Raw genomic sequence first — 27,174 nt, 5'->3', positions numbered from 1 at the left:
TAAGTAATCGAGTAATTCATGAGAGAAATATAAGTGCCCGTAAGCAGTAGAAAAGATGTTTAGTGTTAATAAAAGAAACAAAGTTGCAATAAGATTTTTCATGTATCTCGTCGGCTAAGATTTAAGTGACTGAAAAAGCACTAGCAAGAATATGGGGATATCAGGACTTGTGCATTATTTGCATTAATGCATAAAAAAGACAAGACCTTTCTGGAGGGAAGTGTGATAATCTGCATTAACATGTAAAAAACCCACATACTTTGACCCAATAATCCCCACTCGTAAGGATTTATCCTAAATTGATAACTGCATGAATATACACAAGTATCCTTATCACTTGATTATAATAACAAAAAAAAAGTGGTAAACAACTCTAGTGTCCATCAATAGGAGACTACTGATTTGGGTACGTTCAATAAACTATTACAAAACCATTAAAATGACGTTTATTTGACAAGGAGCAATGTTAATGGGCACTGTTTAATAAGTATTTTAGAAAACTGATGCTGTTTTGTTAAAGGTTATACTCCATTTATAGTTATAAAATATTGGATATGTTCCCCGTGTTGTACAATATATCCTTGTAGCTTACCTTATACCTAATAGTTTGTACCTCTTACTCCCCTACCCCTATCTTGCCCCTCCCCCTCTCCCCACTGGTAACCACTAGTTTGTTCTCTATATCTGTGAGTCTGCTTCTTTTTTTGTTATATTGACTAGTTTGTTGTATTTTTTCAGATTCCACGTGTAAGTGATATCACACAGTATTTGTGTTTCTCTGATTTATTTCACTTAGCATAATGCCCTCCAAGTCCATTCATGTTGCTGCAAATGGCAAAATTTTGTTAGTACTGATGCCATTTGTGTAAAGGTTTCTGTACACAGGTGCATTAAGAAGTGACTGGAAGGGTATTTTCTCTTGATTTTGAGATTTTGGCTGACTTTCTCTGTGGTACTTTTCGTCTGTGTTTTCATTTTTATTTAAATAGCTTTATTTGTGCAAAAGTGAAATAAGCTATCATCAAAAAAAAGGTGCTTGGCTTACCGGACATCCCATTGCTGCCCGGAGGAACGTCAAGACAGGAGAGGAGATGGGGGCAGCTCCGGTGACCATGAAACGAACCTTCCCGCCCAGGCTTTCCTGTTTAATAGACACAAAAGACCTGCTGAAGACTATTCCCTTTGCTTCAGTTTCCTGTGTTGCAAAATGGGTAGAACAGCCTACCTACCTGGTGGTGTCATGAGAATTAAACTCGTTAATTTACACAGCACTTAGAATAGGGTCCAGCATTGTAGAAAAGAACTTAAAATGTTAGCTATTACTGTCACCACCATCCATAGCTGGGACCAGACCTGCAATTTTTTTTTTTTTTTTTTTCCTCGGATAATTTGTATTCTTGGGCCCTTCAGATTACCTACAACCTCAACAGACCACCTAAGAGAACGAAAGCGCTAGAACAAGAAAAATCCACTTTCTGCTTTTTGACCAAATCCCTTTAGTGACAAAGTTGTCCAAGAGAGATCTCAAAAGGTGAGTGAACACAGAAAGTGCAAAAGGCTCTCCAGTTAAAGAGATGCTTGACCGTCAAAGGAAAAGCAAAGTGTGCTGAGTCAGTGGGCAGCCCAGATACTTACCTGGCTCCATCCATAATCTACCCAACGCACCTGGATCTTTGCAAAGACGAGCTTGTCCCAGACACTGTTGCGTCTGATGATACCCTTTTTCACTTCACTGAATTTACAGGCGACAGCCAAGTTCAACAAGAACTTCTTCAAGGGTGTCTTGGCTTCATTTTGTACCTGCAGAGTGACAGCTCCTCTTAGTTGGAAACCTATTGGAGGTACTCACCAAGGCCGTTCATCAGTGAGCAAGAGATAGTGCCTCCTAGCTTCATAAGGAAGAGGCTCTTATTCATGCCCTGGTGTGCTGAATAATGATGAGCCCACACTAAGAAAGAAGTGAACTTAGTACATACACACAGAGCTCCAGCTCCTCCAAATTCCTTGTCCTTAGCAAACAACCTTGACAGCTCAGATAGCATGTCCTCAAACGGTAGTCAGCATCTATCTACACTAGAATTACCTGGGAGTACTGATCAAACAGCTGATTGGGTACCACTGTTAGGACTTTTGATTCAGTATCATATGTATGTATGTAGTGTCATAACATTACAAAGAAAACATCCCACTGGCCATTTTTGAAGATCGCTGGGGTACCGGTTCATTATTTTGAAGACTGATAAAGGAAAAAATCAAATAATTTTCATGCCTTTATGAAAGAATCTCAGCTAGTGAAGGCAAGAGAAATGCTTGGATTAGAAAAATCACCATTTTGCCAAGCTTAATGAAAAACAGAGCAGTGATCAATGACACCTAAAACTGTTATGTGGCAGTGGGATTCTGGCCCGACTCCTTAGTAGATCTGACCCTGGACAAGTTATTTAACCTCCAAGGTTCAGTCTCCTCATCTGTAAGTTAGGGATTGTAAGTGTTGGCATGATTTCCTGGGATTTCGTAGAAATTAAATGGTGGAACGCATATGAAATATTTACCGTGGGGCCTGGCACCTCAGCAAGAAGCACACTAAACCAGTAAGTGTTATGAAATCAGAGTAACAATTTACCAGTAAGTCAGCTGAATTTTGAGGGGCTCCCCAACTCTCTGAATTAATCTCTTTCTCCAGATCACATCCAAGTAATCTCATCCAGAGGAAAGGGAGTTTCATCTGTTATGGTCTTTCATGGCTGCACTTGTACGTGTGGCTATAAGTGGATGCTGGTAGGGGTCGGGGGTAGAAGTGGAGCACGTTTCTTAGTAACATAGAGTTCCTAAGAGCTTTAGTCAAGCCTAAGCCCCAGACAGCTCCGGCAGCTCAGGGCCAGCCCAACAGAAGCAAGGTTAGCACCTTATCATAGACCCTGTTAAGGAGTCGGGGAACCGCGGGAAAGACTGTGGGCTTCAGGGTCTTCATGTCATCAGGCAGCAGCCGAATATCTCCTTGGAAGAATCCAACTCTGGCTCCACAAGAGTACACAACAGCCTAAAAACAAAACCAAAGAACAGAGCTCAGAGCCAAAGGACCACTTTGGGTGGGGTCTGTATGGAACAGAATTGAGGAGGTCCATGGGCACTTTTCTCTGGACAGGACACCCGACCCCTGAAGTTTCAGGTACCCAGAACTCTGAGACCCTACCCCCTAGGCAAGATGGAAACTCCCTTCTGCTGAGGTGGCGGGACAGGTAAGACAGATTGTGAGACTGAAGGCCCAGCCCTACTCTGCCCACAGCTCTGGGTGAGGGTCTAAGGCATCATCCTTTGTAAGAGACCATTCATTATGTAGCACTAAGAAAAAACACTGCCACTCAAACTAGAACACGCCTACAATTGTAAGACCATCTCAGTTTCAGAAATGGTAAAATGTGAAAAAATATGCTTATTAGAATTGATATTTTATTAGTCAGATATCAACACTTTAGCCCAAGGAACTGAATCTTCCATTTTGGCATTTCATGCATCAACAGATAAGCTGGTTGAAGAGGTATTTAAGCAGGGATCAGAGAGAGGATTTTCCACCCCTAATAACACCTGTGTTTTTGCTTTCGGTTCTCAAATCAGCCTCAGAGTAGCCTAAAAGCTTGGCGTCCGCTCACAGAAGGCCAGCTCTCCCCCCAGTTGCTGCACAGTCCTCAACGGCTCCACCTTAAACACTGGACACCTTACCTGGATCAAAGGCTCCTTCTCCACCCCTCTGTGGGGAACTCCTTTTCTCTAACCCTAGGTCTTTTCAAAAATTCTAACCCAAATAAAAGAAAAAAGAAAAAACAATGCCTCGTATCCCTGCTCAGAATTGAGGGTAGATAGTAAGCTCCCGGCTATGAGCTCCCTGGACTGGCAGGCACCCTGTGTGAAGGCAGGAGGAAGCATTTGCTCCGTGGGACACACACAGACTCAACAGAGGAAGGCTCTGCAGCAGGTTAAGGGTGATGCCAAGATTAAGACCCAGCCATGCCAACTCCCTGCCCATGTCCTTCACATTAGAGAAAAGATTGTAAATGTTGCAGAGCTGCCTTTGGAATAAACGTGGGACTAGCAAGTCAGGACCCTCTTTTCACGTACCTGCTAGGAATATAGGATCCTTACCTGTACAACCCTCTCAAACATATGAGCCAAGGGGAGGTAGGATATGGTCACGTCCTCAGAACTGGGCTCAAAAGTATACTATAGATCAGGAAATGGAAAGAAGACAACAGTGGATTAACGCCAACTTTCTCTTCCAAAGAAGATTTAAATGCTGCTTCTTTCTAGGACCACTGCACACAGTTGTACAGGTGTGCACTGTGCAACTCTAAGGGGCGCCCTAACTGCACCGAGTGCAGAGATCTGCAGTGACCCTAAAAGAGCAAAACTCTAGACAAAGATGCACCAGTATTTGTCCACACTCCGGCCTTCAACCTGTTTCTTCCCCCTCTGCCTCCTCTAACTTTAAAATCTTATGACAGATTCCCATTTTAACGAGGGCCTCCTTTTCAATTGACCACTGACCTCCACACATTTGAGAAAAGCAGCAGCATTTGAAACGATATTTTCATGGGTTAACATGGCTCCTTTGGGGTCACCTGTAGGAAACAAGAGGTGGGAAGATCTGTTAAATGGCTAATAGGTAGCCTTTGGCATTGAAATGAGAAGCTACATTCGATTGGTTCTGTTCCAGGGAGCCGAGAGCTTCTCCTGTCACTGTGTTTTTTTTATGAACAGTGTATGACTCTGCTTATGAATGTTTGATGCCTCCACAGATTCTACTTCTGACAGCAGCCTTAGCCTTGTGCTACCACACAGGGCATAGCCACAGTCACAGACAGCAACACAGTCAAAAAGAAAATCCCAAGTAACCCGCCCCCCTCCCCGTGCTGTTTTCATGTTGAAGACTTCAGATCTAACAACATTACCTAGCCATCACTTTATAAACTGGGCACAGTGGAATGGATATAACTTCTAGATCATCATGGATCATGTTAAAATTTATTGAGTTCTAATAGCTAGGTAACTACATACAGGGGAGAAAGAGGACACTGAGTGATCTGTGTAGAACTACCACTGGGCTATCTTGATTGAGTGAAACCACTCCAGTGATGTCAACTTGAGAGAGTCTGGGCTGGGGGATAAAGTTGACTTTCTGATGCCACCCTTAAGAGCCCTGAATTCCATAGCATGTAAACACCTCCCACTGTGTTCAGTGAAATTTATTTGCTTATGCATAGGTTTTTCTATGCAGGCATCTGTACTCAGAAATCTTAGATTATAAGCCCCTATGGATAGGGCTTATTGTAGGGTATTTTTACCAGCCCACTAGTGGTCAGTGGCTCAAGCCATGTTTTTGGCTGACCAGGGGCCTCTGGGGCAACTTTCTGGGCACTGACCTGTGGTCCCACTGGTGAAGCAAATGATGCTCAGATCTTCTGGTGCAGGAGGCTGGAGGGGAAAGCACAAGGGCTTAGTCTACCGTGAGCTTTGAAAGTTGAATATGGAAAGACTCAAATTTGGGCAGAAATAAACTTACCACGGGTTTTTTGAAGTTCTCTTTGCCTAAATTCTGCATGAACAGGAAACCAAGAAAGAAAGACATTAGTTGAGTTGGGAAGACTTAGGACAAATACAGCCCTCCCTTTCCCTTTTGCTTGAGAACACCTCTGTGGGAATACAACCAAAATTCCAACCTGCATCGGGCCCAGAGGCAACATTTAGGTACAATGGAAGCCTTGGGGTAGAGTATAAGTTTTCTCTAGAGTATCAACTCAAGAGGGCCGATCCCAAGTGTCCAAACTTCCCATCAGACTCCTATGGTCCAGTCTTCTAGGACCACTGCTAAATCGTTTTGAATAAAATGAACAGTTAACATTTCAAGGCTTACTACACTTTATATTACTGTCCTGAGCACTTTATTTTCTCTCATATAACCCTTTACAACTCCTCTGTGAGGTAAGAACTATTTCATCCTCATTTTACAGAGGGGGAAAGGAAGATGTGGAGCAACTGGCCCAAGGTCACCTAACTAATGGGTGTGGAGCTGGAACGTGAACCTAGGAAGCCTGGCTCCAGGACCATATCTTTAACTGCCACCTAGCCTCTGCATTTATAAATCCTCTACTTGGAAGTCTGTGCACACTGACCACAGACCTTCCTCACCCACTGAGTTGTCTTGGGGAAATGACTCCCAACGCTTCACAGCATGAGTGTAATTTACTCTTCTCCTTCCACCCCGGAGAACAACAGCTTGCTCCCTTGTGTAGAAGTCCTGCAAGTTGCCCACAGCATCAGCCCAGCCTTCCAGCTGTGAACTGACTTTCAGACCCATACCTCAGCATCAAGCAGTGATAAGATCTCAACTCCACATTTCTCCCCTCTATTCTTCAGGTTCTCCTCAAAGGGATCCATGAGGATGATCAATTTCAGGCCCGGGGTGAGGCCTTTTTCCACATTCTTAATCAGGGCCAATGCCTTTTGGGGCGTGTCACAGATCACCGTGGCGATATCAGCTGAAAGCAGAAATAGGGCCGGGCGTTACCCTCCTGCTTTGCTGTGTACCTGATTGTCTTGCAAAGAGGAAGAGATTCTTGAAAATTTCAAAGCTACTGGGTCCCCAAAGGAGATTATGTCTGTAAATCAGATTTGTAATGTATAAAATCTGAAACATTCCACTGATAATAAATAAGCTTAATTGAAACAGAAGCACTTAATTTCCTTGCATGCACTTAACAGTTTATAGTTTCTAGAGGAGCCACAAAATTCCTTCTGCTTAAGAATACAGACAACGTGTATGAATCATGTCGATGTGGTCCTGCCAATGTGTTTTACCTAGGGGAGAGGGGAGGAGGGAGTAGAAGGTAAAGGAGGAGGCAAGTGGGATTTTAGCAGACAAGCATTTATGATTTTTAATGTTAGCATTTGCTTTGATACTTGTTTACACAAATAGAAAACTTCTGATTATGTCTACAGTTCAAATGGATCTACTCACTTAATCTACTAGTTCTGGGACAGAAAGTAACATCTAGTATATGTCTTATTTGCCCATTGAACTTGAACTTGTTTCTCTAACAGTGGTAATTTGGTCCACAGACTCAGCATGGACATTGGTACATGCCGGTGAGCTATACTGACTTCGATTTATAAGAATAGGAAATTAAACTAGTAGTTTCACAGTGATACAGTCAATTAAAAAGTTATTCGCTAACTGTGGCCTTTCATCCAGGGTTGCCAGCAAAAATAGTCTTATTGCTAAACTATATTGTCATACTACACTACCTTGAAGAATTTCATTGAAACTTCTATCTGATTATATACTTGCCTCATGGGCTTTTTGTAACTTCCCTCTAAATTATATCATAGGTACTACAGGACAAGAGAGACTTGAGCATTTTTCTGGCCACAGCATTCTAAGTCTGCTAACAAAAACAGATAATGAGGAATTACTCAGCATCAAGAAAGAATCAAGTTAAAATGTAATAGCGACAGGAATAAAGACGCAGATGTAGAGAATGGACTTGAGGACATGGGGAGGGGGAAGGATAAGCTGGGACGAAGTGAGAGAGTAACACTGACATATATACACTACCAAATGTAAAATAGATAGCTAGTGGGAAGCAGCCGCATCGCACCGGGAGGTCAGCTCGGTGCTTTGTGACCACCTAGAGGGGTGGGATAGGGAGGGTGGGAGGCAGACACAAGAGGGAGGAGATATGGGGATATATGTATACATATAGCTGATTCACTTTGTTATACAGCAGAAACTAACACACCATTGTAAAGCAATTACACTCCAATAAAGGTGTTAAAAAAAATGTAACAGCAAAGTTTTACCCTTGTTGACAATGTATATGACGGCGTCTTCTCCCAAGGTGTCATACAGGGGGACAGCTACCATGGAGTACGTGTAACAAGCAAACTCAGAGATGACCCACTGTATGGAGAGAAGTTCAAATAAGGAATAGCTTATGCTTTGAAAAGGAAATGTGCTAATTCAGTCATTTAGTCAACAAATGCTTATTTGGTGGCTCTGTGTTAAAAAAAAAAAATCACCTTTTTTGTGATGCCCTAGGGACTGCCACTGCTGATGCTATAAAATATAATTAAATAAAGAAGATAAGATAGGTACAGAGACAACTATAAAACAAAGGGAGAGTGTAATAAGTTCTATCCATAAGTGTTATGGAAAGCATTAGGGAGTCTTGAGGTAGAGTCACACTCAGGGGTGGGGTAGGCTATCTGGGACTGCTTTGGGAAAAGTGATGGAAATTGGGCAGGGCTTTGAAGGACCCGTAGGATTTGGTCATGGAGATGGAAGCAGAGAAGGTATTCAAGGAAGAAGGAAGTGAATGAACAAAGATAGGACCGCATGACATCACTAAGTACACACCAGAAAGCATAAAACGTGACAGGAAATGAATTGGAAAGGTGGGCTGGAATCTGCTAATGGCGGACCTTGAATGTCAGTGTAGGCATTATGAACTGAATTGTGTTCCCCCTAAAATTTATGTTGAAGCCCTAACCCCATTGCAGTTGTTTTTGTAGATAGCTCCTTTAAGGAGGTAACTAAGGTTAAATGAGGTCATAAGGATGGGGGCCTGATCCAATATAACTGTTGTCCTTATAAGAAGAGAAAGAAACACAGGGGATGGCAGAGAAATGGTCATGGGAGGACACAGCAAGAAGGCAGCCATCTACAAGCCAAGAAGAGAGGCCTCAGGAGAAAACAAACCCACTGACACCTTGATCTTGAACTTCCAAGCTCCAGGACTGTGAGAAAATCAATTTCTGTTGTTTAAGTCACCAGTCTGTGGTATATTGTTATGGAAGCCCTAGTAGATTAAGATACTAGGTTTGGTGTTAAGTTCCTGAACTAGAGTCAAGGATATCTCTTCTTACCGAGGCTGGGTGTAATGAAGATGAAGTATGTAGATGCACCTAAAAGTGCAGCCAGGGCCCTCTTGGATTTTTAGTTAAGCAACTGGCTTAGGTGAGCACATGTCATCCAACTCTTCTGAAACATACAAAGGCTTTCTCTGAGGATATTGGGTCTAATGACTTAACTTGAACTTGAAGATAAGCTTAATTCCAATCATCTTAATGTCTAAAGCCTGTTTTCAACTCACTGTGGAAAGATGGCTACAGCTGGTCTCAGTAGCAATGGATGCCTTGGCTGCTAGTTCACGTACAATGTGCAAATTCCAATTCTAGTACAAACTCATCCCTTTTCACATCATCCTCAAGCTCTTACTTGCCAGTCCTTCATAGCTTCCTTATTTTCTTCATACAACAGACTGACTTAAAATGACACATAATGGGAGACATGTAAGAGAAGTCCAGTCACCTAGCAAATAGCACTAGACATTCAACCAGGATTAAAGAAGTCCTGCACTGTAACTTTTAAGTGGAACAATATTTAAAGAATCTGAGGTCTTTAAACAGCTTTGATAAGTCATCAGCAAGTGTCAGAGTGCTGGATTTGGGGTAGGGTTTAAAGTCTTTAGACTTAGCCCTGACTCTTCCTTGAGTTAATTTCAGCATGGTTACCTCTGGCCTATTCTGAGCAAAGATGCCAACAAAGTGTTCTTGTGATGGCTTATATCCTTTCTGCAAGAGACAGGAGCCCAGGTACTCTGCTCGATCAGACACCTACAAGTGAGAGACGTAAAGAGAGAGAGAAAAAAGTAGTCAAGACCCAAAAGAGATCATATTAGCTCAAGATAACCACACAAACAAAAGAATTTATCCAAAATCATGGGCCTGACTTACCTGTTTGTAGGACAGCCATCTGTAGGGCTGGTTTGGTTTTCTATATCCCAAGCAAGGCCCATTGTCTAAAAACATAACATTAAATGAAAATCAGCTCCAGTTGCAAATTCTTTGGACCAGAGAAGGTTAAAGGAGGTTAGGAAGAGACAAGACACAAAGGATAAATCCAGTAAAGATGCGAGCTTCTCTTATGTGCCAAGGAAATTCAAACGCAGTAAGTACTCAGTTCTCAAAGGCAGAGGGAGCCTTGCAAACTACATTTGAAACACTTGGGAAATGCTACAAAACAAGGGTGGTTCCATGTTGGAATGTGTGACCTCCATGGTAACAGGCATTTGGGGAAAGCCATGAGTATGGACTAGCCCACATGAGGTGAACAAACAAAAGCCCACAAGTAAACACTAATAGACTATATTGGATAATCTTGGATTGAGCTTCCCTACAATGAAAGAAATATATGTTCATAAAAATTTAGAAAAAAATCAAAATACAAGTCATCAATAATCTCGTCACATAAACACCATTGTTAAGGCTGATGTTTTCTTTCATACCTCCTTTGATAGTTCTACAGGGTTATATTCATTCCACATGTATATTTTGGTATCCTGCTTCCTTCCCCCATTTGATATAAATATTCCCCTGTTATTATTTCTTCTCTGTAGAGATTTCAATGGCCTTATTATGGCGAAGTTATGAAGGGTTCTACTGTATAGCTGAATTTATCTCATTATGGACATTGAGATTGTTTCCAAGATTGACACCTCAATCTTGGTAATGGTAATGGTATGATGCATATTTTCCAACTGATCATTTCAAAGTTAGAAAATTTTCTTAGAATAGAGTATTTAAAATGAAATAACTGTGCTGGGAAGGGTGGCAGCGGCTGGGAGTGGGGATGGTTGGTCACACGGCTCAGGTTTTTAGTACTTGGCACCACATTGCTTGGTGAAGCAGCTGTGACAATCTGCTTTGCTCCAACCAGCAATATATCAAGTCATAGACACTAAATAGTCTCTTTTTCATATGTCTTCTGGTTAAATAGGTTTTAAAAGTTATTGCTTTAGGGACTTCCCTGGAGGTGCAGTGGTAAAGAATCTGTCCTGCAATGCAGGGGACGTGGGTTCGATCCCTGGTCAGAGAACTAAGGTCCCACATGCCGCAGGGCAACTAAGCCCATGTGCCACAACTAGAGAGCCCACGTGCCCTGGAGCCCTTGCACCGCAACTAGAGAAGAGAAAACCCGCACAACTAGAGAGACGCCCACGCGCCACAACGAAAAGAGCCCGTGGGCCACAACTAAGACCCGAAGCAGCCAAAAATAAATAAATAAATGAATAAAAAAAATTTTAGAAAGTTATTACTTTAGTCTAGGTTTCTTTAACAGCTATTAAAGTGGGGCCTTTTCCCTCATTTGTTAAGTTTTATCTGGTAACGTACTTTGCCCGTTTGTATGAGCGTGTCTTCTGAGATACTGAGACTCATAAAGAACTGCAAGAACACACACACATACGAGTACATACAGGAGCACACATGTACACACACATTGGCCATCAATATTTTTACAACTTACATTTATTGTCTTACATTTGACAATAGAAGAATTACACTTCTGAACATTGAAACTACTCAGCCTTATTTAAAATTACGATAAGTCTGGGAACATCCACTTACTAGAGTAAATAGTAATTGCAGCCACAGAAGCCGCGAAAGTCATGGTATTTGTCAGGCTAAGGAACAACTCTAACCTGCCGAGAAGACCCCACATCTAAGCCAGAATGAGACTGAGTTTTTTTTATTATTATTATTATTATTTTTGCGGTACGCGGGCCTCTCACTGCTGTGGCCTCTCCTGTTGCGGAGCACAGGCTCCGGACGCGCAGGCTCAGTGGCCATGGCTCACGGGCCCAGCCGCTCCATGGCATGTGGGATCTTCCCGGACCGGGGCATGAACCCGTGTCCCCTGCATCAGCAGGCGGACTCTCAACCACTGCGCCACCAGGGAAGCCCGAGACTAAGTTATAAATAGAAAAGCAGAAGAGAAGGAAATTTTACATAGAGGATTTAGCCAAATTGCTAAGAGGAATTCAGGTCTAGCCCAAAGGAAGCATTCAAAGAGAAGGTCACTAGGAATTCAGAGGTAAATAAGTGAACTTCCAGACTAAGTGACAGAGGAAAAAGGAAAGAAAGCAGGAAAGAGATAGCCACTCTGATTAAAGAGATATTAAAAAAAAAATGAATGTGGAGACTGTCCACAGGAAACGTTAGTTCTTTTTCTTTCTGCTGAAACAGCTGCATGAACGCTCAAGAAGTCAAGTCTCAGACTGAGACTTTCCCTGAAGCCACAGGCAAGTCCTGCTTTAGAGTTCACAGCCAGTGCTCCAGCCTAGAGTGTGTGCCACTGGTGCTCTACCAACGGGATTGTCTGTACTGACATTAATCACCAGTGATAAATACCATTTATGGTACCTAGCCTACTCTGTGCTAGGCATTTTAACTCATTGGGTCTTCCCAATAACTACTGTTATCCCCATGGTACCAAGAATCATGAAGGGCTAGACAGCTTCAAGCTCACTCAGTAAGTGGCAGAGCTGATGAAGGTGGGAAAAACTATACTGCATCTCCTTATCACTTCCCTGTTGATGAAAATACTAGCAGAGGCCCATGACCAAGGAACAAGTCAAATAACTGGCCCAAAGGGGAACCAACTGGGGTTTCATTCAACTCTGTGCCCTAATCAGCTTCAGTCTGATTAGCCAGAGTCCTGACCAGGCAACAGCCTAGCCTTTGATTAAGTTAAGCAACTTAGATCTTCTGTTCTAAGACGTGGCCATCTAAAAAGAATCCACCCATTAACAACTTCTCAGCAAAACTGGGTCCCAAAGCTGGGTAGAGTTGAAACTCCGGCATGCAGAATCCCTGGAAAGCTTTGTTAAAAACTCATATTCTTAGGTCAAACTATCTGGAATTCTAATTCAGTAAAACACAGTGGAGGGCTTCTCTGGTGGCACAGTGGTTGTGAATCCACCTGCCAATGCAGGGGACACAGGTCCGATCCCTGGTCCAGGAAGATCTCACATGCCACGGAGCAACTAAGCCCGTGAGCCACAACTACTGAGCCTGCGTGCCACAACTACTGAAGCCCGCATGCCTAGAGCCCATGCTCCACAACAAGAGAAGCCACCATAGTGAGAAGCCTGTGTACTGCAATGAAGAGTAGCCCCTGATCGCCCCAACTAGAGAAAGCCCACGCTCAGCAACGAAGACCCAACACAGCCAAAAATAAATAAATAAAATTAAATTTAAAAAAACAACAAGGTGGAGCCAGAGGATGTATATTTTAAACATTATCTGCAGGTGATTCTCAACATGGATCATCTACTGGGTAGGGGTTAAAGATAGAGGTTAGGGCTGATGTATTCAATCCCAGTTGTAAACAGACATGTCATTTTTCTATGGAAATAGCCAGGATGGATTTTTCAAGCCTACTTACATGAGAAGCCATTTTAACTTTATCTGTTTAGTTTAAATTGAGTATTGAAATAAAATTTCTAAATGAAGCAGTGTTATGTGCCACATATTACACGCTCAATGACTTGTTTCTAGTTACAATAACAACACATGCTCAGTGAAGAAAACTTCAAAAAATGGAAAATCCCAAAGGAAAGTCTATTGTATTAGCTATATACTATCTTAAGTTGTCAAATAAATAAAACTAATGGTTGCATTGGTTTGTGTTTGTTATTTGCCTGGAAGTCTAAATCAGTACTAATTTGGAGCCAGAAATAGTAAGTACAGTCCCCTTTAGAGACTTCAGATATAAGTTTTCTTTACAAAAACCTTTCATTGTCTGGAGGTGCAACAACTTTTATAAAACACTTAAGAGCTGACGTAAAATAGAATAATCTAGCCAGATAGACAGATTTAAATTTCAGTATCAGTGTCAACATTTTCTAGCTCTGTCTCCTTTGAAATGTTCCTGAATCTCAGAGTCTCTGTTTCCTTGCTTTAAAAAGTGGGGGTGAGGGACTTCCCTGGTGGCGCAGTGGTTAAGAATCCGCCTGCCAATGCAGGGGAGACGGATTCCATCCCTGGTCCAGGAAGATCCCACATGCCACGGAGCAACTATGCCCGTGCGCCACAACTACTTAGTCCGTGCGCCACAACTACTGAGCCCATGTGCCACAACTACTGAAGCCTGCACGCCTACAGCACAGGCTCCTACAGCCTGTGCTCCGCAACAAGAGAATCCACTACAATGAGAAGCCCGTGCACCACAGCAAAGAGTAGCCCCCACTCGCTGCAACTAGAGAAAGCCCGCGCGCAGCAGCAAAGACCCAACGCAGCCAAAAGAAACCAAAAAAACAAACAAACAACGATGTCACAACTAAGATGAGATGCAGCCAAAACAAACAAACAAATAAACATTTAAAAAATAAAAATAAATTAAAATGGGGTGATAGCAACTAATCCCTGTGATGTAGGGAAGATAAAGTAGATGATATATCCGTGCAAACGATAGGCTGGTTAGCGCTCGACTATTAAATATTGTCATAGTCATAATTAAAAGGCAGAAGGGAAGGGATGAGAAGAAGTCACAGAGGTAAACCTCCGCCTGCACTGAATATCACCCAAAAGATAAAAGTTATAGCGAGAGTTATAAGTCAGTTGATTTTGAAAGGAAACCAGTGTACCTAGCAACATGTTCAATGATACAAGATAGAATGACTGAGCCTTGATATTTTCCAAATGACCCTACCAAAGTTCATGTGGTGATGTTTCTAAGAAAGTCCAAAAGATAATTACCTTCTGTGATACTATGGGCAGCAGCATGGGCCAGCAGTACGGCACTGGGGGCAAGGGCGAGGTAAGAAGTCAGGAGGTCTGAATACTAATTCTGGCTCAGATTCTATAATGCAGGGAATTGCATTTATGAAAAGCATGTTCCTAAACAAATATAATGTACTAGTGAATTAATCAAAATACTTTCCTACTGTTAACTCTTTAACAACAATTTGGCCAGGAAGTTCTCCTTGTGTTAAGTGAGAAATAGGTTCAGAGAGGCAAAGTGGTTTATGTAAAGTCGCACAGCTGGAAATAGAAGAACTGGGTTTCAAACCCAAGTCTGTCCTACTACACAGTTTACAGCACCCATCCTGATTTTGTGCTCACGTCCCCTCCACGCTGTATTTGTGATTCTTCTTGGACCACCACATTTAAACAGCTAGAGTTTTAGAAGCGAGACTGGGAAGGAGAGGTATGGAACAGGACCCCACCTTGGTCTTACAGGCAAGGTGAGACATCCAGGCTTACCAGACACAGCAACTCCTCTTTGGAAAACTTCATACATCGTCTTGGCATCTGAGAAGTAGTAACGTATTAGGTCATTGTCCTGGCAAGGACCTCTCCGTGCTCCTCCCTAAGACACAAGACCAAGTTTAGGTTAAGGCTGAGTCTTTCCCCACCCTTTCCAAACCCTTATGGATTGAACTGAAAAGAACATAAACACTGACTATTGAGGGCACAGCGATGACCCTTTTAGTACTCAGTCATTCAATTTTTTAAATCTCAAAACTGTGGTGTCTTCATATCAGAGAAATCCAGAGATTGTCACAGTTATGTTTTTGGCAATCTCCCCCCACCTCCCTAGGCATACACGCACGTGCGTGCACACACACACACACACACACACATACACACAAAAGAGATAATATTATAGTTATATCGTTTTAAAAAAATCATGTGAAGTTTAAACATCTATCAAATGCATACTATATTCCAGTCACTGGGCAGCTACTGTAGATGCAAAGTGAGTTAAGACAAAATTACTGCCCATGAGCACCCCATAAATGAGAGTTTTTGGAGCTGGGGTAGGGTGAGAAGGGAAAAACATGCAAATATAATACTGTGATGTACATGCTGTAATAATTGTTTTGGGAGATGAATGAAGTGAACAATTCTGTATCAAGTAGAAAGGCTACAGAGAAGAAATAATATTTCAATAGAGACTTTGAAGATAAGTAAGCATTTACCAAAATGATGTGGTTTCGTAGGGCAGAGGGAAAGGAGGATAATTCAAAGTGAAGGAATAGCCTGAACAAAGGCACAGAGGTAGCAACAAGGATTTACTGTATAGCACAGGGAGTTATACAGTGTCTTATAATAACATATAATGGAACATCATGTGCAAAAAAACCCAAAAAACAAAAACACTATGCGGGGCTTCCCTGGTGGCGCAGTGGTTGAGAGTCCGCCTGCCGATGCAGGGGACACAGGCTCGTGCCCCGGTCCGGGAGGATCCCACATGCCGCGGAGCGGCTGGGCCCGTGAGCCATGGCCGCTGAGCCTGCGCGTCCGGAGCCTGTGCTCCGCAACGGGAGAGGCCACGACAGTGAGAGGCCCGCGTACCTCAAAACAAACAAACAAGAAAACACTATGCTGTACACCTGAAACTAACACAGTATTATAAATCAACTATACTTCAACTAAAATAAAAAAAAGAAGGTACAGAGGCAAGAAAGCCCACTGAAGATTCTGGTGGGCAGCTTGAAAACAGGGTATTTGAGAAAGAGGGAGTAGCTAGGGATTTGTTCAGAAATGTCAGCAGAACTACAGGATCAGGCCCTGATTTAGATCCTGGAGCTGCAGTAAAGAGCTATAGGCATGGTTCAACCCTCATGAAAGTTAGTTTAGAGAAGCATAGGCATCAATTAAATAAGCATTCAAAATTGTAAATTACTACCAAGATAAGGGTTATAAAAGTACAAGGTAATCCATGAGGCTATATAACAAGAGATCTGACTTAATCTGGAGCATCAGGAGATTTCCACTGATGTCACATTAAGTCAAGACATCAGAAATAAAGTTCTTTTGGGACTTCCCTGGTGATGCAGTGGTTAAGAATTTGCCTGCCAATGCAGGGCCCACGGGTTCGAGCCCTGATCCGGGAAGATCCCACATGCCACGTAGCAGCTAAGCCCATGTGCCACAACTACTGACCCTGTGCCCTAGAGCCCGCATGCCACAGCTACTGAGCCCACGCACCCAGAGCCTGTGCTCCGCAACAAGAGATGCCACCGCAATGAGAAGTCCGCGCACCACAACGAAGAGTAGCCCCCGCTCGCTGCAACTAGAGAAAGCCTGCGCACACCAACGAAGACCCAACGCAGCCAAAAAAAACCATTAAAAAAAATAAATTAAAAAAAAAAAAGAAATGAAGTTCTTTTTCTAGAAAAGAAAGATGGGGTCTTCCTGTCTACTTACATAGATGGACTGAGGAAGAACGAAAGATGATTCAACTCAACTTTAGGCAATTGGGTAAGAAGAGATGCATTTAAGTGAGATAGAGCAGGAAGGGAAGTGGGAATGGGTGCATGCGTGTGTGTGTGTGTGTGTGTGTGTGTGTGTGTGTGTGTGTGTGTGTGTAAGGGAGAAGACATGCAGTACAAAGATGTGTGGAGCCTGAGGTACCTGAGTGTCACTGAGATGGACTGGAACTCATAGGCGAGGTCAGAAGTAGAAAGTCAGATTTGGGCGTCATAGACTTTTAGGTACATATTCATGTCATAGAAGAGGAGGGGTTTTCTCAAAAGAAGTGAGGATTGAAAGCAGGGACTGGCAGACTATTATCTGGGGCCAAACATAGCTCGTCACTGTTAAAATAAAATTTTATTGGAGCGCAGTCGTGCGCACTCATTTACATATTTTCTGTGCTTTCACGCTATAACAGCAGAGTGGAGTAGCTGCAACACAACCCATGTGGTCTGCAAAGCCTAAACTCTTCACTGTCTGGCCTTCACAGAACATGTTTGCCAACCCCTGCTTTAGAGGAATCAAGAGATGGTGAGACCGACACTGTAAGATGAGGAGAGGAAAGAACTTAAGTGACAAAGAAAGAAAGCTTTCTTTCTTAGGAAGAAATCTCATTGAAGGATACGATGAAAGGCAAAAGTAGAAGTTTCAGGAAAGCAGAAGTGTCAAGTCAATTGAAAGGAAGAGGCTGAAGAATCACTGAATTAAGAAGTTAGATTATGAGTGATGCAGAGAAGTCTGGGGAGATGGTAGTGATAAAGGTCAGCTCTCAGTGAGTGGAAGTTCAGAAGAGGGAATCAACAAATGCACTGCTCTTAAAGACTCTGGGGAAAAGGGAGGATTGAAAAGAGATGGTGGCCTGAAGCAGCAGGACCAGCAGGACAGGAAGATGCTGCTAAAAATCTTCCAAATAAAAGCGAGGCAGGCGGAGAGTGGAGGCAACTTGGAGTAAGATTCCAGAGTAGAAGAACAGAGTTTGTAAAAAGATCAGAAGGGGTTAGCTTTACAAAGGAACAGGAATGCTTTTTTTCTCTGAAAAGGGTTGAAGATGAAAAATCATGAGAGAAAATTCTTGGAGCTTTCCCTTAGCTCAGAGATATAGGAGGCGGTGTGATTTGCTGAAAAGTCAGGGAATTGAGGGGAAAAGCCCAGCTCAATGTCTGTCGTTTTAAGAGGGAACATTACCTCAAAGCTGGTATTTAACTCAATAACTTCTTTACTATTCTCAGACACTGCGTGTCTTGATGAAAATGTTCTCCTGTCCCCAAAGTACTGACTCCCTCATCTAGATCGTGGGTCAGCAAACTTTTTCTGTAAAGGGCTTTGTAAATGCGTTAGGCTTCGTGGAACACATATGATCTATCACTCTTTTTAATTTTTTTTACATATCCCTTGAAAAATATAAAAAACATTCTTAGCTTGCTACTCACACAGAAAAGGGTGGATTTTGCCTGCAGGCTGTAGTTTGCCAACCCCAGATCTAGATTACTGGCATCATAAAACCAGTAAAAGCTGTGATTGCATTTTTATTACAAAGGAAAATATGCCATGACTAGAAAGTTTAACTTACAGATTTTGGGTTGTTTTGCTAACCAAAAAGGCTTATTTTCCCATACTATGCCCCGCCCCACCCAAGTCTCCTTCACCAGTGATCCTCAGGTCTTGAATTAGTTTGTGCTTGATCAAGTTTGACAAACTGAAAAGGTGCTGGGTAAGTTACCTCGAGTCCCACCGACTGCTTGTTCAGATCAACAACAGGCAACACGGGCTGAGGTCTGTTAATCAGCCACAGGAATATGGCGGCTCCAAAGGTCAGGATGCAGATCAGTGCCGGAGTTGGAAGTGGGGAAAACAAGAAGTTAAAGATAAAAAGCATCTTCGTGAATAGCAGCAGGAAATTCAGGCCTAAAAAAAAAAGAAGGAAAGAAAAAGTTAGAGGAAATGGTCGTATATTTTTACTCAACAGCTCTATGTTTACAGAAAGAACACACACACACACACACACACACAGCTTCTAGCCCTCCAAATAGCCAGGGTTGGACCACTTTAGCAGCTGAATTTCTCCCGCTGTTTACCTTAACATTGTCGAGAACAGTAGAATGCATTCTCTACCCTTGCTACTTGACTGTCCTCCCACAAGGCAGAAAGGATCAAAGGAAACAGGTTAATCATTTTCCAGACAATTTTGAGAAAGGACTACCCTTTAATTTTTTGACTGACAAAGCCTCGAAGAAGCCCTCTGGACCCAAAATAAGCTGGTAGTCAGAGGAGGGGGCTCCAGAGAGCTCCCCCTGCCCAAGCAGAACGAGGGTCACGAAGGACTCTTGCAACTGCCTCTCCCTAGTATAAACCAGACAGAAGAGGGAACCTCAGGAGAGGTGACACCATCCATCTTAGAAATTAAGCATTCTCGGGCTTTCCTGGTGGCGCAGTGGTTGAGAGTCCACCTGCCGATGCAGGGGACACAGGTTCGTGCCCCAGTCCGGGAAGATCCCACATGCCACGGAGCGGCTGGGCCCGTGAGCCATGGCCGCTGAGCCTGTTGTCCGGAGCCTGTGCTCTGCAACAGGAGAGGCCACAACAGTGAGAGGCCCGCGTACCGCAAAAAAAAAAAAAAAGAAATTAAGCATTCTCCTGTGAAAGACATTTCCTGCTGGCCAGATATGCCTTGCTCATTGCTTTCTTTTCTGAGCCATCAGGAGGGTCTCAGAAATCAACAGAACCACAACTTGCCAGGTCCAAAGTCCTCTCCTCCAGGGAGCCTGGAGGAACCAGTTTTATTGGAGGCAACTTTAGCCAGGTCTGCAGGAAGGATGCAGGAGAATGGGCCTGACACATGGTAGCAGGTGAGCATTGAAGATTCAGGCCAGGAAGTGATCTCAGCGAACCAAAAGAAACAGTCTTCCCCCACAACTCAGCTTTTCTTGTAGTTTCCAGCTTCAAACTACTGACAGGAGGCATTAACATTTGAGTGGGTCCTAGGAACTCATTCTCGCTGAAGCCAGTCTCTCTCAGCTCTTGCCTCACAACTTTCAGACTTGACTAGGACAATAAGAGCATCAAACAAATGAGCACCAACTCTATGTCAGGCACTGAGCTGGGTTGTTTGCATGGATTATCTAATTGAAATCGCACTTTACAGACAAAGAAAATAGAAACTCCCAGAAGTAGTGACTTGTCCAAGGTCACTCATCATTTGCCACTGCTGCTTCCCCGTTAAAATCTACAAAATCACAACCCATTTTTTCCTTATAGAGTCTAGCCACAAGATTCAAGGAGACTGAATTCATCTGGCCCCTTACAGGTCACAGCAAAGGCATTTCAGATTTTGTATTCTTTAAAGTTTACTGCAACACCCTATATCTCAGAGATGAAACTAAACGTTCCTACTCAAAATCAAGAGAGCAAAGCAAGTCCAATAAAAAGTCATAGCCACCCTCAGAGCTTTGGGACAGCTGCCATTAGCTGGCTCCTGGAACTTTTGCCATTAAGGGAAACAATTCATTCCACTTTAACAAAGGCTGTAAAGCCTAGAAATTGTGTGTGGGAACAGTAACAGTCACAAGAAACCCGGAGTCACTTTTCATCATTTTTCTACCCCTTGATTGGTTATTCCTGAGTTTGGAGTAGTCCCTTTCCATTTTATGGAGCAAAATTGAACTTCCAGAGACTGGGATGACTGTCTCAATTCTTTGGTTTCTTCCACATTGTGTTTAGGTAAAGAAAAAGAAGATTAAAAAAAAAAAAGCCAGACCCCAAAGGTGCTAGTTTACCTAACAACAGGTGCTATTATGACCACCTGCCAGGATTCTGAGAGCTGGGATTTTTGGAATCCAGCCTTAGCCAAAATTGTGTGGTAAGGCAGTCCAGGAGGCAAAGCATATTAGAGAGCCAGCCATGCAGGACACCATTCCGAGGCCGGCCACCCACCCCAGGCTGAGAAGGGCGGCTGCCCCAGGGGAAGCTGCAAAATTCACAGGACAGGTAGCAATGCCAAAGGGAGAGGGAACCTGCTTTGTGCTCAGCCATCTCTGCCTACTGCCAACCCCTGTCCTCAGCCTGGGGTACTGCCACCAGTCTGGTGCTACCTTAGAATCTGGGATTCTGCCCTTTGCCTTCATCCCTCCTCAAGTGAAAGATTCTTACCTGCACCTCCCTGCTTGGATACAAGAACAGATTGTTGCACTGAGGACTTTTGCCCTCTTCTTACACATGGCAGCTTTATATTTCAGTTGGAGACATAATGGGAGACTTTGCAAACAACGTCTTCAAAAGAGGGTCTAAAGGTGAAATCTGGCAGTGTGGGAAGGGGGAAGAGGGAGGGTGAATTGCCTGACAGGTAACACAAAGGGAGGAGAGAGAGAAAGAACCCATGACCAGTCTAGAGGTGGCACCTGCTGTCCACCCCGGCTGATTCTTACCATGTAGTAATGTGAGCCCAGGGTCACCAGATGGTCAGATTCTTTACTCCCTAGAAAACCTGGAACACTGGATTTTTATGAAACCTCAGTTTTAACTTCTGGCTCTATTAGTAAGGGCCTGGTATGGGATAAACGAAAACACATCTGGTGTAATCCGGACCACGGTCTGCCAATACTTGAGCACTCCTTTTAGGTGAACTCCTGTCCTATTGCCCACAAATGGGATGAGCCTGGCCGCTTCACTACCTTGCCTACACTGGCAAGGGACTTTATTTGCAGAAAACACTGAAAGATGTATTTGTCAACTGAAATAGCTTACTCACTTTGTTTGCTATTGCTGACCAGGTATCCAAATAGGATATACACAGAATTTCAGATGCTTCCTCCCTGCCTCCCCACACTTTAAAAAATTGAGGTAAAATTCATATAACATAGAATAAACCAGTTTTAAAATGTACAGTTTAGCAGCATTTAATACAGTCACAGTATTACATTCACAGTGTCGTGCAACCGCCATCTCTAGTTATTTCCAGAACATTTCGGCGCCCCAAAAGCGGAAACCACGCACCCATTAAACTGTAACTCCCACTCTCTCCTCCCCCTCACCCCGGGCAACCACTAATTTACTTTCTGTTTCCATGTATTTACCCATTCAGAATATTTCGTATAAATGGAATTATGTAATATGCGACCCTTTGTGTCTAACTTCTTTCACTCAGCATAATTTTTTTTTTTTTTTTTTTGCGTTACGCGGGCCTCTCACTGTTGTGGCCTCTCCCGTTGCGGAGCACAGGCTCCGGACGCGCAGGCTCAGCGGCCATGGCTCACGGGCCCAGCCGCCCCGCGGCATGATGGGATCTTCCCGGACCGGGGCACGAACCCGCGTCCCCTGCATCGGCAGGCGGACTCTCAACCACTGCGCCACCAGGGAAGCCCTCAGCATAATATTTTTAAGGTTTATCCATGTCTAAGGTTTAGCATGTATCAGTACTTCATTCCTTCTAATGGCTGAAGAATGTTCCATTGTATGGATAGACCACATTTTGCTGATCTAGTCATCAGTTGGTAGATATTTGGGTTATTTCCACATTTTGGCTGTGGTGAATAGTGCTGTGAACATTTGTATACAAGTTTTGTTTGAATACCTATTTTCAATTCTTTGGGGTAAATAGTAGTGGAAATGCTGGGTCACATGGTAATTTTACATTTAATTTTTTGAAGAACCACCAAACTGTTTTCCACAGTAGCTCTATCATTTTACATTCCAACCAGCAATGTAGAGGATTCCAATTTCTTTACATCCTTACCAACATTTGCTGTTTTTTTCTTTAAAAAAAAAAAAAATAGCCATTCTAATGGGTGTGAAATGACATCTCATTTTGATTTTGATTTGCATTTCCCTAATGACTAATGATGTTTAGCAACTTTTCATGTGCTTTTTGGCCATTTGCATTCCTTCTGTGAAGAAATGTCTATTGCAGTCCTTTGTCTATTTTTAAATTGGGCTGTTTGTCTTTTTGTTGTTGACTTGTAAGCCTTCTTTATATATTCTGATACTAGAACCTTCTCAGATATATGATTTGCAAATATTTTCTGCCAATGTGTAGGTTGTCTTTTCACTATCTTGATAGTCTCCTTTTTTTTTTTTTTTTTTTTCCCGTACGCGGGCCTCTCACTGTTGTGGCCTCTCCCGTTGCGGAGCACAGGCTCCGGACGCGCAGGCTCAGCGGCCACGGCTCACGGGCCCAGCTGCTCTGCGGCATGTGGGATCTTCCCGGACCGGGGCACGAACCCGCGTCCCCTGCATCGGCAGGCGGACTCTCAACCACTGCGCCACCAGGGAAGCCCCATAGTCTCCTTTTTAATGCACAGCACACACACACATTTTGAACCTAGGATGCTAGCACTAGAGAGGATTTGCAACCGTATCATATAACTCTCTCACTGTTTAAATGGGAGAAACCGAGGGTCTGAGAGAAGGCAAGACCTTCAGGTTACACCAGTACTGGATTGGTTGCCATTCTAAACTTTAGAAACTATGAACACTTCCAGATATGTTCAAGTAAACAAGGGGAGAAGCCACCATCTCTCTCATCATGTGTCCTGTGTCACTCAAATTACAATTCTGATCGGTCACTCCACGGAACTCCTGCAAGCTTTTCCTCTTCCCTTAACGTCACTCCCAGTTGGGAAAGAATGGAGTAAGGACAAGTGCAATAGCAGTAAAGAAAAGAGGAAGGAGAGCTGTGTTACACTGTATCTGGGAGTTCTTGTTTGAGGTTATCTACAGATGGTTGAACAAGCCACAGGGTTGCCCCAATTGGAAAGCTTCCTCCGCTTTCTGATGTGGTAATAGTGACACGCCTTAGTCCCATACCCCAGGATGCCCATCTGTCCTCAGCCCTTCCCCTTGACTCACTCTCCAGGGCCCTCACTTCCTCTGTGGTTTGAATGGCCACAGCCAACATGACTCATCTGACTCCTGCCGTGTTGAATTCCCAAGCTTGCTGAAGGACACCTGCCTTCATACCTGCTTGCAAGCTCCCAGGACCAGCCTTGGTACCTAGGTTATGAACACCCCATAATCAGCTCTGGGTTTTGCTCCTTTGACGATTTGGGGCAGCATGTCTTCATTGTCCCATTTTCCTTGGATAAAGTCCTTAAATGACCCCCTTCTACTCTAATATTCATGTTTTTGGTCAACTATGTTTATTGCTATGAATCTTTCAGAATCTCCCTATAATCTATAAATAATTTGTCTTCTGATAGTCCCTTTCACTTAAAAGATTTTATTTTTCTGCTGTGCATTCTGCTCTTCAAGCATAAGTCCACTCCCATCTTTTAGGGTCTCTGTATCTGCTCTTCTTTTTGCCTGAAACACTCTTCCCCAGATCTGAAATGGTTGTGTATTGCTTGTAGCTCAAATCTCAACTCCAATGTCATTTCCTCAGAGGCTCTCTCTGATCACCCTATTTAATATTGCCCTTTCCACCTCAGTCACTGTCATGGACCCTGATTTCTCTTCTCCATGTCACTGTTTGCTATCTGAAATAGTCCTGGTCCCTTATGGTCCATTGTCCCTACTGAACTGATGCTTTCATTGGAACAAGGATCTTTGTTATGTTCACTGCTGTGCTTCCAATGCCTGCACCATGCCTGGCACAGAGTAAACTTTCAATGAGTGGTTGCTGCATAAATGACCAGTTTTCTAGTTCAGAATTATCTGTTCTAAATACTCTCAGTTGACCCACTTCTCCCTTAATAAAACTCTCCCACCCCCAAACTCTCCAATCTTAAATCATCGAAAGTCACTCTGGACAATCTTGAGATAGGTACTCCTGATCAATATTTTGGCAGGGTATTAGGTTCGGGATGATGGATGGTGAAAGGATGTATTTCTAACATATATAAAAAACCAGTCAGGATCAGTCTACTCCTCCAGGCTTGGAAGAATCTGCAGGATGGATCTTATCAAATGAAGTCTTCTACAGTGTTAAGTGGGTAAATGGTCCAGCCTAGAAATACATGATTCTGTTGCCCTGGGTTTTTGGAATTCAAAGGACAATAAGACTAATTATCTTTGCTTTTAGTCTTGAAGAACTAATTATTTTCTATTCAATAATGAGATATAGATTGCAATTATAAGCTTTAAAAAAATCTGCCTTCTAGAAAGTGGCACACTCATTTGGACTTAATTGGTGTTCTGTTCTCTTGCATGTATGGGCTCATTCTGTGGCGATAGAAAGTTCATTAAAAGGGAGACCAGAGTCCCCAAGTTCTTACACGCAGTTAATTAACACATTCTTCCATACTGAATTACTTACTCTCTCCTAGAGACTATGTCACAAATCTTCTCAACTCATAACGACTCCAAAGGGGCCTGTGTGTTGTTAAGGAGGCTGTATATGAAAGTTCTGCTTTCCCGGTTGGGCTTTAAGTTCTAATCCAGCCTCCATTGTTATTTCCCTAAATTTCTGCCACCCCCAATTTAGGAGCCCTCCATATCATTCCTTAACTGCGTAGTTAATAGTTAATATATATAGACAAAGCCCAAAGTAATGGCAACAGGTCAATAGGACATTACAAACCAATAGCCTCATGGGCATACCTGAGAGGATCTGATAACCTTTTCCTTTATATGCAATGAATGTGAACCAGATAAGAGTTCTATTGCAAGATCCTTCACCCAGCTTTCTCAGAGCTCTGGAGCTAAGGAGTTTTCACCTTTCCTTACTCCAGTTTACTCTTCTGTAGCACATGGAGTTTTCTTCTAATAAGAAATAAAACACAACATGATTTGAGACAACAATCCTCTTTAGCAAAACATGGTCAGAGAAAAGGCTGATATGAGGACCTACTGTATAGCACAAGGAACTATACTCAGTATCTTGTAATAACCTATAATGGAAGAGAATGTAAAAAAGGAATGTATATATTTATATATCTGTATAACTGAATCATTTTGCTGTACACCTGAAACTAACACAACATTGTAAATCAACTATATTTCAATACAAAATTTAAAAAATGGAAAAGCATTGGTTCCTAAGGAGGGTAAACCTCAGCTACCCATGTTATCTTAAATGAGTCAGAAAGGGCCAACATTCAGTTATATCTAAGATAAAATTTATTGTCATATTTCCCAATTTAAAAAAAAATTGCTGAGGAGGGAATCCTAAAATCTCTCTAAAGAAATAAGAGGCAATTAGAAACCATGAGATATTTTAGTTAGGTGGCCAGTTACCAAATCAGTAGCCAGAAAGTCGATAGCTTTCCTATATTTTGTGCAAGTAACTAATTCGAAAATAATGGAAAAGGTGCCATTCCCAATAGTGTATAAGAATAAATGTGTAAAACCTACATTTAAAAAGTTCACATCCGAGGGACATAAAAAGGCTTGAATAATGGAAAGACATACTTGAAATAGTTAAGGGGTCCAATCTCCCTAAATAAATTTATACATTTAGTGCAACCCTAATAAAGACCAACAGGATTTTCTTGGGAAATTAAAAAGTTAAAGTTCACCCAGAAAAATAAAACTTACAAAAATAGAAAGTTTTTGAAAAGTAACAGGAATTGGGTGGGTAGCAGAGAGGTTACCCAAACATTACCCAATTTGTTTACTGTGGAGCTATAGAAGTTTTCTATTGGTCATAAATAGACAAATCTATGTGATGAGATAATCCTGAAATACTCCCAGTGGATGCTATTATCATATACTAAACTGCAGACCAAATCAAGATAGATTTTTTTCACTTACAATCAATGTGTTGAGACAAGTGACTAGCCATTCAGAGAGAATACCGAAAGTTGATTACTGTCTTACCCCTAAAACAAAAATACATTGGAGATGGATCAAAGACTAAATATAAAACATTGAAAACCATGAGAGTATTTGAGGATAAAAAGTATGAGAGAATTGTTTTTTATAATCTTGGCATGAGGAAGACTCAAGACAGACACAAAACCTAGAACCTATAAAAGGAAAATGTTGGCAATTTTGACTACACAAAACTTTATATTTGCCCTGCAGAACAGATACCAGAGACAAAGTCAAAGATAAACTGGGAAAAAATATCAAATATTCCAGATAGGCAAAGAGCTCATTTCCTCAGTAGAAATGAGTAGAAGTCAATGAAAAACAAAATACAATCCA

At 42.5% G+C, this 27,174-nt stretch overlaps 1 protein-coding gene across 5 annotated transcripts in view; it reads right to left on the bottom strand.

Moving 5' to 3' along the window:
* ACSL5 (acyl-CoA synthetase long chain family member 5) overlaps positions 1-27,174 on the bottom strand; it is a 45,506-nt gene that overhangs the window by 7,999 nt on the left and 10,333 nt on the right. For 4 of the 5 annotated variants that reach the window (XM_029245655.1, XM_029245656.1, XM_029245659.1 and 1 more), the window contains exons 2-14: positions 18,818-19,002; positions 15,100-15,205; positions 9,790-9,854; positions 9,568-9,669; positions 7,855-7,954; positions 6,355-6,533; positions 5,558-5,590; positions 5,418-5,469; positions 4,543-4,616; positions 4,141-4,218; positions 2,906-3,040; positions 1,666-1,800; positions 1,046-1,141 (exon numbers count right to left, since the gene is read on the bottom strand). In XM_029245655.1, coding sequence (XP_029101488.1) covers positions 1,046-1,141; positions 1,666-1,800; positions 2,906-3,040; positions 4,141-4,218; positions 4,543-4,616; positions 5,418-5,469; positions 5,558-5,590; positions 6,355-6,533; positions 7,855-7,954; positions 9,568-9,669; positions 9,790-9,854; positions 15,100-15,205; positions 18,818-18,973 — 1,311 coding nt within the window. In that variant the 5' untranslated portion in view covers positions 18,974-19,002. Of the gene's footprint in view, positions 1-1,045; positions 1,142-1,665; positions 1,801-2,905; positions 3,041-4,140; positions 4,219-4,542; positions 4,617-5,417; positions 5,470-5,557; positions 5,591-6,354; positions 6,534-7,854; positions 7,955-9,567; positions 9,670-9,789; positions 9,855-15,099; positions 15,206-18,817; positions 19,003-25,626; positions 25,653-27,174 lie in introns of those variants that run through there. The other variant, XM_029245657.1, reaches the window with a different exon arrangement.

This window comes from Monodon monoceros, unplaced genomic scaffold, assembly GCF_005190385.1.
Source record: "Monodon monoceros isolate NGI ecotype Baffin Bay Population unplaced genomic scaffold, NGI_Narwhal_1 Super_Scaffold_4, whole genome shotgun sequence".
In the NCBI taxonomy this organism is placed as follows: Eukaryota; Metazoa; Chordata; class Mammalia; order Artiodactyla; family Monodontidae; genus Monodon; species Monodon monoceros.
The sequence above is the reverse complement of the archived record's forward strand: the minus strand, read 5'-3'. Positions and strand labels throughout refer to the sequence as shown.